The sequence below is a fragment of the Asparagus officinalis genome, chromosome 8, assembly GCF_001876935.1.
Source record: "Asparagus officinalis chromosome 8, Aspof.V1, whole genome shotgun sequence".
Taxonomy (NCBI): domain Eukaryota; kingdom Viridiplantae; phylum Streptophyta; class Magnoliopsida; order Asparagales; family Asparagaceae; genus Asparagus; species Asparagus officinalis.
In genome coordinates this window covers 126,403,152-126,414,494 of record NC_033801.1, presented here as the reverse complement: position 1 = coordinate 126,414,494, position 11,343 = coordinate 126,403,152, and the positions used below count along the sequence as shown (strand labels likewise).

General features: G+C 39.8%; 1 protein-coding gene and 1 long non-coding RNA gene across 2 annotated transcripts; both read right to left on the bottom strand.

The window, feature by feature from the left end:
- Positions 5,423 to 7,595, bottom strand: LOC109820667. Its single transcript, XR_002241919.1, has 2 exons — positions 7,370 to 7,595; positions 5,423 to 5,937 (listed from the first exon to the last, which is right to left on the bottom strand). It is a non-coding gene; the product is annotated as an uncharacterized LOC109820667 (long non-coding RNA).
- On the bottom strand, positions 7,859 to 8,962 carry LOC109820666 (sucrose synthase 3-like). Its single transcript, XM_020386847.1, has 3 exons — positions 8,568 to 8,962; positions 8,350 to 8,468; positions 7,859 to 8,154 (listed from the first exon to the last, which is right to left on the bottom strand). The coding sequence occupies exons 1-3, from the start codon at positions 8,778 to 8,780 to the stop codon at positions 8,088 to 8,090; spliced, it is 399 nt and encodes a 132-aa protein (XP_020242436.1). The 5' UTR covers positions 8,781 to 8,962; the 3' UTR covers positions 7,859 to 8,087.

Genomic DNA, 11,343 nt, shown 5'->3' with positions numbered 1-11,343 from the left:
ACTTGTTATTCTTATTGAAAAAGGATTAACAAGTTCATTGGGGGTTTGACTGTTAGAAGTGTGATGTTAACCTAACAGTATTTTTATGGCCCTATCACTCCGTTGATGAGAGTCGATAAGTGGAAAATGTTGCGATCGGAGCAACTTTGAGGACCTATCGCTCTATTGACGAGAGTCGATAAGTTAATTTTGTCAGAGGTGTTTGATATTAACGTGACAAGAGAATGTTGCGATCGGAGCAACTTTGAGGACTTATCGCTCTATTGACGAAAGTCGATAAGTTGATTTTGTCAGAGGTGTTTGATATTAACGTGACAAGATTGTGTTGCGATTGGAGCAACTTTGAAGACCTATCGCTCTATTGGGGAGAGTCGATAAGTGGATTTTGTCAGAGGTGTGATATTAACGTGACAATATTGTGTTGCGATCGGAGCAACTTTGTGGACTTATCATCCTATTGAAGAGGATTAATAAGTTGATTTTGTCAGAGGTGTGATATTAACGTGACAGGAAGGTGTTGCGATTGGAGCAACTTTGTGGACTTATCATCCTATTGACGAGGATTGATAAGTGGGTTGTCAGAGGTTTGGTGTTAACATGACGGGAATTTGTTGCGATCGGAGCAACTTTGTGGACTTATCATCCTATTGAAGAGGATTAATAAGTTGATTTTGTCAGAGGTGTAGGATTAACGTGACAAGAATTTGTGTACTTGTGATTTGAACAAGATTTTGAAGACTAGCGTCTCGCTGGGGAGGATTGCAATTTGAGCAATTTTGAGGACCTATCATCCTATTGAAGAGGATTGATAAGTTGATTGTCAGAGGTATATTGTTAACGTGACAAATTGGGAGTAATGCGAGTTGAATGCATACTCTGTGGGGATGATGATCGTCAGAAGTGTAATGTTAACTCGACGATGTGAAAGATTCGTTACTCTTAATCCAATGGATTCCAAGTAACCAACCCCCAGTCTTGATTAAGACTTAGCAGGGGAATAAAAAGAGGTAGACAAGGCACATCACCTAGTGGGGCACTATCCATGAAGTCGGAATAGAGGCACGTCACCTGGTAGGCCATTATCTGATGAGTTTGACTATCAGAGGTAACTGTTAACATGATAGTTTTGTGGACCCACCATCCTACTTGAAGAGGATTGGTGGGGGGATTTGGACGAAAAGGACTATCAGAGGTGACGGTTAACGTGATAGTTTTGGTGGACCCGCCATCCTATTGAGGAGGATTGGTGGGGGAATTTGGAGGAAGGTAGACTATCAGAGGTGATTATTAACGTGATAGTTTTGGTGAACCCGCCATCCTACTTGAAGAGGATTGGTGGGGGAATTTGAAGGAAAATGACTATCAGATGTGACAGTTAACGTGATAGTTTTGGTGGACCCGCCATCCTACTTGAAGAGGATTGGTGGGGGAATTTGGAGGAAGGTAGACTATCAGAGGTGATTAGTAACGTGATAGTTTTGATGAACCCGCCATCCTACTTGAAGAGGATTGGTGGGGGAATTTGGAGGAAAATGACTATCAGAGGTGACGGTTAACGTGATAGTTTTGGTGGACCCGCCATCCTACTTGAAGAGGATTGGTGGGGGAATTTGGAGGAAAATGACTATCAGAGGTGATCATTAACGTGATAGTTTTGGTGGACCCGCCATCCTATTGAAGAGGAGGATTAGCAGATTGATGTACTATCAGAGGTAACTGTTAACGTGATAGTTTTGTGGACCTACCATCCTATTGAAGAGGATTGGCAGATTGATGGACTATCAGAGGTAATTGTTAACGTGATAGTTTTGTGGACCTACCCATCCTACTGAAGAGGATTAGCTTCAGTGGTCGTAGTATCTTCCCCTTCTGACTGAGGAGATTGGGCTTGGTCCGATTGCTCAGGAGAAGGTTGGGCTTGGTCCGAGATTGCTTAGGTGAAGGTTGGGCTTGGTCCGATTGCTCAGGTGGATCCTGCCTACTTTGTTCTTCAGCTTTGATCCTGACAATAATCTTTTGAGCATGTTCGCCTTGAGAGATTAGTTGTCTCCAAGAACGGCATTCTGCAACCCGCATTTGTGCTAGAATGTTGGTCTGCAAGTTGTGTCGACAGGTCTCTACTAAGGTAGACTATGTCATACCTGTCGAACACCGGAGAGCCATGGTTCGGAACCTCTTGACGAATGCTTTGACGGACTCCCTCTTCTTCTGCTTAGTAGCGAGAAGGGTATGAATGGAGACTTCTGTATCATCTTCAAAGAATCTTGATAGGAAGAGTCTCTCTAGATCTGTCCACTTTTGGATACATCCCACAGGAAGTTTCCTGAACCATTCAAAGGCAACTCCCTTGAGGGTGCCAATGAACAATCGAGCCAGTATGGTATCGTTTGATATTACATTCCCAGTCTGTGACTTGAAATGATATATATGTTGGTTCGGTGATCCCGTGCCGTCAAAAGTTTATAGCGTCGGGACCTCGAATTTTGGAGGATAAGGGGCTGCATCCCATTCGGCAGGATAGGGTCTGAAAACTCCCTCGTCTTGGAGCTCGCTTCTGTTGGCCATGGCATTGAGGCGGGCTTCCAATTCTTCCATCTTGGCAGACTGGAGATTATACTCGTTCTCAGTCTCTCTTCCATCATCAGAGGAAGATTCCAGGTTGTGGGCTTCTTGGTCAGAAGCCGTGTCATCAACAGGGGGAATGGCTCCTGTTCGCGTCCGAGTGCGTTGGTAGATTCCTTCAAACTCGTTAGCGATTTCTCTGACGGTCGGTGAACGACTTGTCTCGGAGTCATCGGAACTAGGAGCTGAGACTTTTCCTCTGCCGATCACATTGATAGTGACCCCGGGATATTCGGTCTCTGGAGACTTCTTCTTGTGAGAACGTCGTTGTTGGTTGGGCAAGGTAACATGCGTTAATCGGTCGAACACCAATTGTTTGGTCGCATATGAACAACATTGACATCCCGAGAGGACCGTAGGAATGACTTGTTGCATCGGTCTTTCTCTCGATATGAACTCTCCCAAATCTGTTGTAAAGATTCGAGGAGAATTACTCACTGATCGTGAGGTTTGAATTGGAACCCCCAGCCCATGATTGGACAAGACTGGCTCTTGGTGAACATGGATCTGGTTGAGATGCCTTGAATCCATGGACTTTTGATATCCGCCCCTCAATCTGAACGCATGCCTGAGCTTCAGGTTTTGCTGATGAAACGCATATTTGAGAGTTGCGTTTATTTTGTGGAACGCACCCCTGAGGGTTGCGTTCATTTTGTAGAACGCGCCCCTGAGGGTTGCGCTCAGTCTTCTTCACACAGAGCCTATGTTTGGGCTCATGGACGAGAGACTTGCGTTCTGAAGCAGAAATGCAGAGCACATGGTTGCGTTTAGGCTCACAAACACGAAGCTCGTGTTGACTTGAGGATCGGCATTCTCGAAGTTGTGCTCGTCGTAGGGATCTCCTCCTGCGTCGAGCGACATTCTTCCTAGCCTGCTTCAAGGCCTTTGTTGCCTCAATAGACATCTTTCAACCCGATACCCGTCGTCTTGGCGCGGGTTTGGCTGAAGCTGAGCCCACTCCATCGGAGGAGGGGCTGTCCAAGCAATCTGGCCCAAAGGAGAGGTCTTCCTTCGGCATAGGAGCAACAGTTGGATCTTTAGTCTCTTTGGAGACTTTGTGGATCTTGCGGATAGCCTTAGGGTTAAGGGATCCGGAGGAGAGGGCTTCCTCATACTTGACTTGATCGAACTCTATGACAAGAGTTTCAACCGTGGTTCCAGTGAGATGAACATCGGATTGCGCCACCACTTCTTCGTCAGAGAAGCTAGTCCCCAGCAGAGTCGCCATCTTTTGTTTGTGGAAAAATTTACAGTAAAAAGACAATGAAGGAAAATTTGATTTGTATTCCTTTAATCTCAGTTACAATTGGATTTCCTGATTACAAAAGAGAAGAGAATGATCTGGATTCTCCCCTTTGTTTAAATCTGGGTTCTTCACGGTGGCGATGAGATGCCTCCCTCGAATGCTCGCGTCGAGTTTGCTTCTCGTTGACGATCCGACGTCTTGTTTCACTGGAACATGATCTTCTCCTCACGATTTGACGTTGTGGAGAACTTGCGTGGCAAGTTTAAAACTCTTGATGAGTTGATAACTCTGATCGAGTTTGAACTCTATGAAAGAGTTGATTTAACCGAAATCGGTCTATAAGCCAAAGATAAAGAAAGCTCCTGTTGCCGAATATTGCTGAGGGATGACGTTGATCTCCTCAAATGACTGCCCAAGGATCTCTTCCGTTGCTGCCAAGTAGTTCCAACCGACCACCCGAAAGATCCAGCCCTGATCTGATTATCAAAAATCCGATCTTTAACTCTGTTGAGTTTGTTGTTATTTATAGGGGATTAAGGGGTGTAACCACCTCCTTAATTCGCTCCTAAGTGGGGATAATGGGATGTAACCGCCCCTTAAATCACTCCTGAGTGGAGTTGTGATCCCCTCAGATCGTGGGAAACGGTTTTGGAACCGTTCAGCTCGTGTTTGAACGAGTCAAACGCAGGCCCGCGTTCTGGTATGAATTATGCATTCAAACGCAGTGTCTGGAAGCTAGAACGCATCGTGTGGAAGCTCGGACGCAGCAATTAGAAGCTGCGTTTGCAGCGTTGGAACCTACGTCTGAGCTGCGTTTGCAGCGATTTGGAAGCTGCGTCTGGCGGTGATTTGAGCTGCGTTTGGCGGCGATTTGAGCTGCGTTGCGTTTGGCAGCGATTAGAGCTGCGTCTGGCAGCAATTAGAGCTGTGTCTGGCAGCGATTAGAGCTGCGTCTGGGTTGCGTTTGCAGCGATTTGGAAGCTACGTTTGAGCTGCGTTCGTGGCTATGAACACGATGCGTCTTGATGCTGGTGTGCGGGGAGGACTTCAACGTCTTGGTTTGAAGAGACCGTTGATTTGTAGTCTCTTTCTGTAGAAGTTTTGCAAAGATCGTCATTTTGGTTTGAAGAGACCGTTGATTTGTAGTCTCTTTCTGTAGAAGTTTTGCAAAGATCGTCATTTTGTAATATTTACTTTAGCTCTTTGATATGCAAGAGTCGTCAGATTGTAACTCTCGATGTTGGTTATGAAGGTTGTTTGATTAGAGCTTCCATCAGTTGTCGTGAAGGTCGTCAGATTGTAACCTTCAGCGATCTATGTGAAAGTCTTCAAATTGTAGCCTTCTGGAAGTCGTCAGATTGTAACTTCCATCATTGGTGTTTTTATGGGGATCAGCTATCTATTGTGATTTTTTGACAGCCTACAGCGAGGAAATATGTTTTTGTCAATGTAAGCAATATACTCTATAACGAGGAAATATTCTTTTGACGACGTAAGCAGTATACTTATAATAAGGAAATTTTATTTCATCAATAATAATGCTATTACAAGAAAAACACTCAAAATATAAATAATTGTCATTAATTGTCACCACAGTACATCAAAACAATTAAAATAAATAAATCAAGCAAGTTTCTACCATAAGTAACAATGCTAGTCTAAAGCAATAACAAATGCAACACGATCAAAGAAACATTTCTCTAAGTTTAAGTTCACTAAGAATACTAAGCTAATGGATGTTGCCTGAAAAAATTAGCCATAAACTCCTCAAACTTTTTGGCTTGCTCCTCCAATCTTTGGATGACCTCATTTTGCGCATCGATCTTTTGTTGTTGAGTTCCTACAAGTTCTTGGGTCTCTTGAAGCTGTTCTTGCAATTCTTTATTCTTTTCAGACATTTCACTAATCGAAGAAAGAGAGAACCTTAATGGTGGTGGTCTAGAGCCAAAACCACAGCCCTTAATGTAGCCTGATTTGACTTTGAGAACTTTTGCACAAATTTCCTCATCTGTCATTGTTCGAGTTCAATCAGGTTGAGTGGTGTCTGCTCGCATCTTTATCATTTGATCCTATAAATAAAAAAAATATCCAGTTCAATCATATGTAACTTCTCAATTACAACCTAATCAATATAATCCTCTTTAGAACAGTAATATCAATTTTCGAACCTGGAGCTGCACACACTGCATAGGCCAAACACCACAGTTAAAAAAAATTGAAATGAACACAAGTCATATAAAGTCCATATTTCGAGAAAAGCATGCAATGAACTATAACAAATATAACTAACAACTTTCACTAGATAATTTACTTAGAACACTTGAAGACCAAAATATATAACTTACGTTGGCTAAATAATCATAGATCATACATGGTGGCATATTAATGTGGTCACTAGTAAAAAATGAGGCATTCTAGACGGAAATTTCTATCTAGAAAAATCAGATTTTCGTCTAGGATGATTATCCTAGACGGAATTCCGTCTACAATGCGCGTCTAATAAGTTTCCGTTTATGATGTAGTATTCTAGACGAAAATTCCATCTAGGATTCATCCTAGACGGAATATCATAGACGAAACTTAAAACCGTTTAGGAAAATCCTAGACGGAACATCCTAGACGGAATTTCCGTCTAGGATACTCATCCTAGACGGAAAAACTTTCCGTCTAGGATGAGTATCCTAGACGGAATTTTTTCCGTCTAGGATGTTTTGGACATCCTAGACGGAAATTTCGTCTAGGATGCTGCTACAATTTTTTTTTAACCTACTTTGTGCATCAAGTGATCCTAGACGGAAATTCCATCTAGGATGCTGCTATAATTTTTTTTAACCTACTTTGTGCATCAAGTGAGCATTCCGTCATTGAAGTAGTACATATCAAGTGGGCAAATATAATTCCGTCATTGAAGTAGTACATAGTCAAGTAACTTGCCAACTTTGGCTGATAATTTCCGTCTCGGAGACAATGAGGATATCACCGTCTTGCAATTCATAACTTATCTAACAATGGAAAGGTAGGGTGCTATAGAATGTAATCCAAATTGATCTCCATACTTCCTAAGTGATCTTGAAATATTTTACAGTTAGGTCTAGCAAAAGGAGAGTTACCACAAAGTTTGCAGATCACTCATTATTCACAGTTCTGTTCTTTTGTGTCAGTAGATGAGCAATCCGTATCATTTATGTCCCCTGTGAAATAATTCTTGTAACACCGATTCTTGAAAATCACAGTTTATACCTAAGAAGCCCACACAAAATATGGAGACATCCATGCACTTATATAATCCTAGAATAAGAAGACTAGTTCCAATTAAAGTACTGATCATCTGAAGGAAAATTCTGGATAAAATCTAATTTTCTTGACAACATTCTATACCGATATATAATGCATATTATGCCATCAAAATTGCAAAATGGAGCATTCCAAAAAGTTCCTACAGTGAAAAGTTTTTCTTTAAAAGCATTGAACTAAACCATACATCAATTTTTTACTAAGTACCTCTACAAATTTCTCCAAGTAAGGCCATACATCAAATCTTGATATCCACTTTCGAAGAATTCCTTTTTCTGTCCTAAAGGGAACCCGCAAAATATGTGTATGCTCCGTTCCACTGACTCTCTCAAGTCGTTGATTGCATGTAGTGCCCTTTGCATCTGGTATCAATTTGGTCACCTATATCACGGGTGATAGTATCTAAACTATTAACCATACAAAAAGAAAAAGCACAATAAAGCGATGCAAAAACCTGCAAAAAATGAAAATAAGAAGTTAAAAGGCAGTTGTTATCTTTAAAAGGAGACATCCAATGAAAGAAAAAGAAGGTAGGCATTAACAAACTACTATCGAAAAGATCGAAAATATGGCAACACGCAAAGTAGGAAAAAAGAATATCCAAAAGAAGATGAATCATCTCCAATACACGCTGACCTGCATCGCCCCAACCTTTCTCTAGTCCCATCTCTTGGAACCTGCATGCCAAATACCAACCATTATTTTCAATATGTTGCCAGATAAGTAACACTTTTCACCTAAATCAAGGCCTTTGGTTAAAGAAATATGCACGATGCATGTCATTGCCAATGAAAACCACAGAGTTGTCAAAATTCAGGGACATGCTCAATGCTGGGCAAAGTCTAATATAAGAATGATACTTGCATTGAAGCCTAGGAAGTCAGTTTGCAAGCAATTCTCCTGCTAGTTGACAACCCAAATTAATTCAACCAAGGGGAAGCTTCCACTTAAACATCATCAATGCTATAAGAGAGAACAGGCAGAGTTGGAGCCTGACAAAGTTCGTTAGACGGAATTCAATTGATCATGACCCACAAGATAAGCAAATTCATGGCCATTTGAGATAAAATAGAGAAGGCTAAAAACTGCTCAAATAAGGCAAGGTTAATGAAAGTCTGAAATGTATCAATTAGTGAAGATTCCTGGCAATTATATCCAAAGCATTCATGAAAAGCAAGGGTTCTTACGCATAAGCAAATTCCGAGAAGGGGGTATCAGGCGCAAGCTTCAGCAAATAGTCTTCAGCCTTTGATAATTGTGATTGAAGCCTTGATACACTCCCAATCCTATCATTCAACATCATCACCTGCAGACAGACACAGGGAGCAATCTCAGCAACCAAACATTTGTTTATTGAAAGTAGAAAGCCACACTACACTAATCTTTTGTTGCAAGCTACACCTACATGCCCTTTATACTTGTGGGCCCGAAGAAAATCAACCAACGGCTCCAAGCAATCCTTATTCCTGAACATTATAGACGATAGATGCCTGTTAAGGAACTGAACCCCATTTCCTATGGATGAAGACCTGCTGGGCCGTGGGAAATTCGCATTAAAAGGTTCAAAATCCAGCTCCAACACAAAAGGATCATTGTGCCTGCCAAATCCAGTTGACATAAGACATCAAGTACCAATAAGCATTCAATTTACAAAAAGGAAGTCCAACTTCCATTAAAATTTTGCTTTAATTAGCCAAGATATAGCAGCTAACCCAATATGCTAATTCCAAGATTCAGGTGACTTTCATTTAGATACCTCTTATTAGCTAAAAAAAGAGACAATCTAGCTCCATTATAATAAAAAAAGGGGCATATTCTCAGCAAGGTGCCTTGTATGGATCCGCAGGGGTTGAGGGAGATCTGGAGGTTTTGGTGAGGGGGGTGGGCGTGGAGATGAGAGAGAGAGAGATTTGGGGGTTTTTAGATGGAGAGGGCCAGAGCGGAATAAAATGAGGAGGGGAAATGGAAAAATAGGCGGGGAAATGAAAAAAAAAGTTTCGTAAAATTTGTTAGGCAATCTAGACGGAATTTTCGTCTAGTTTGAGTATTATTTAAAAAAATAAAAACCGTCTAGTTTGTCAATCTAGACGAAAATACCCGTCTAGCTTGATTCAAACTAGACAGTGAGTATATCTATTAAAAGGGTTAAATTTGATATTTTACTCTGACCATGTTTAGAGTTTAAGGTTTAGGGGTTAGGGAAAAATATAAACATGTGTATATGTTTCATCTATCTTTTCAAAGAGAAAATTTGTTGTGATCAAGAATGAAAGATCTTATTACGATAGGATACCCGGTTCTATCTTTTCAAAGAGAAAATTTGTTGTGATCAAGAATGAAAGATCTTATTACGATAGGATACCCGGTTGAGGCATTAAAACATATTCAAAGTGGAAATATCTTGCTGAGGCATAAATATCTAATCAAGACGGATAAATCTAGAGATAAGCTCAGGATGTATGATTAATGAGTGTTTAGAATCGAAGTAATGCCTAAACTTGTGAGGAGAATCTCTCACATCTCAAAGCTAATGTAGTTTATATCTATTTTCATTGCTAAATAGGAATATGAGATTTCATTGCATGTTTGGTTTAATCTATTTTCAAAAATCAATATTATCTGTTAACATAATCTGTTTACAGAAGTCTGAAATCAATGTATATTCAAAAATCGCAAATAGTTTATACACACACACACACACATACGATTCTCCATTGATATCGAAGCATGGTCACCATACACCTTAAACATTATGCCAAATAGGAATAAGAGATTTCATTGCACGTTTGGTTTAATCTATTTTTAGAAGTCAATATTATCTATTAACATAATCTAATTTCAGAAGTCTGAAATAAATGTATATTAAAAAATCGCAAATTATTTAAATCTTATCAGACTTGTGAGCAATCCTTTATTATTGGGATCCCTTTGAATCTGAATAAATATTAATTGGTTGTTAATCTTCATGTGAATTGTGCAAAAACCTACAAAAAGGAACCATCAACCAGACAAACCAAATCCTTATTTCTATCCATACTGGAGCTTTACCTCGTGCTGGACATTTATTCAAAAAAATGTAAATTGGCCCACGATTGTTGACTTGTATATGGACATTTGTTAGGCCATTGATATTAGAGGCCCGCTCTTTTCTTTGAGTACACATCTACTTTTTACCCAAATTCCCACCAATTTTTTTGCCAACGAATAATGAGGATATTATTATTTCCTCGCTGATTGGTTTTTTATTAAGGAAATGATTTCTCGCAAAACAAAAACTTTTAGCGAGGAAGGCTTAAATTTGTCGTCATTGAATTTGGCGGTTTTTGCACATTTTTTCATCAAACTAATAATGAAGAAACTATTATTTCCTCTCTAATTGATTTTTTTTAACGAGGAAAGGGTTCCTCGTAAAACAAAAAAAAATTAGTGAGGAAACCATCAATTTGTCGTCAATGAATTTCCTAGCTAATAGGTTCTTTTTTACGACAAAACGGTTCCTCATAAAACAAAAACTTTTAGCAATGAAGCCTGAAATTTGTTGCTATTGAAATTGGCGGGTTTTGCACATTTTTCCGCCAAACTAATAATAAGGAAACTATTATTTCCTCGCTAATTGGTTTTTTTAACGAGGAAACAGTTCCTCGTAAAACAAAAATTTTAGCGATGAAACTTTTAATTTGTCGTCAATGAATTTGGCGGGTGTTGTAAATTTTTTCTCCAAATTAATAGTGAGAAAACTATAATTTCCTTGCTAATAGGTTCTTTTTAACGAGGAAACAATTCCTCGTAAAAACAAAAACTTTTAGCGAGGAAGCCTTAAATTTGTCACCATTGAAATTGGCGGGTTTTTTTTCTTCCCGCCAAACTAATAATGAGGAAACTACTATTTCCTCGCTAATTGATTTTTTTGATGAGGAAATAGTTTCTCGCAGATTATGGATCTTTAGCGAGGAAATCATACTTTGTCGATGTTACATTTGGCGGGTTTTCCTCTATTTTCCGCCAAAAGAACAGCGATGAAATGATTATTTCCTCGTTAAATGTGTATTTCGCGATGAAAAAGTTCATCACCAAAATCTCATATTTCCTCGCTAATAAAATAACTAGTTATGAGACCAAATCATGATCATCTTTAGTGAGGAACTAAAATTTTCATCGTAGAAGGTGGTCTACTGTGAGGA

Bases quoted from the DNA above. Each gene is read 5' to 3' on its own strand.
- LOC109820666 (XM_020386847.1), bottom strand. From the start codon at position 8,780: ATGTCAACTGGATTTGGCAGGCACAATGATCCTTTTGTGTTGGAGCTG. The intron at 8,469-8,567 runs GTAGGTGTAGCT...GTCTGTCTGCAG, and splicing joins CCCACAAGTATAAAGGGCAT to GTGATGATGTTGAATGATAG. The intron at 8,155-8,349 runs GTAAGAACCCTT...GAACTTTGTCAG, and splicing joins TTCTCGGAATTTGCTTATGC to GCTCCAACTCTGCCTGTTCT.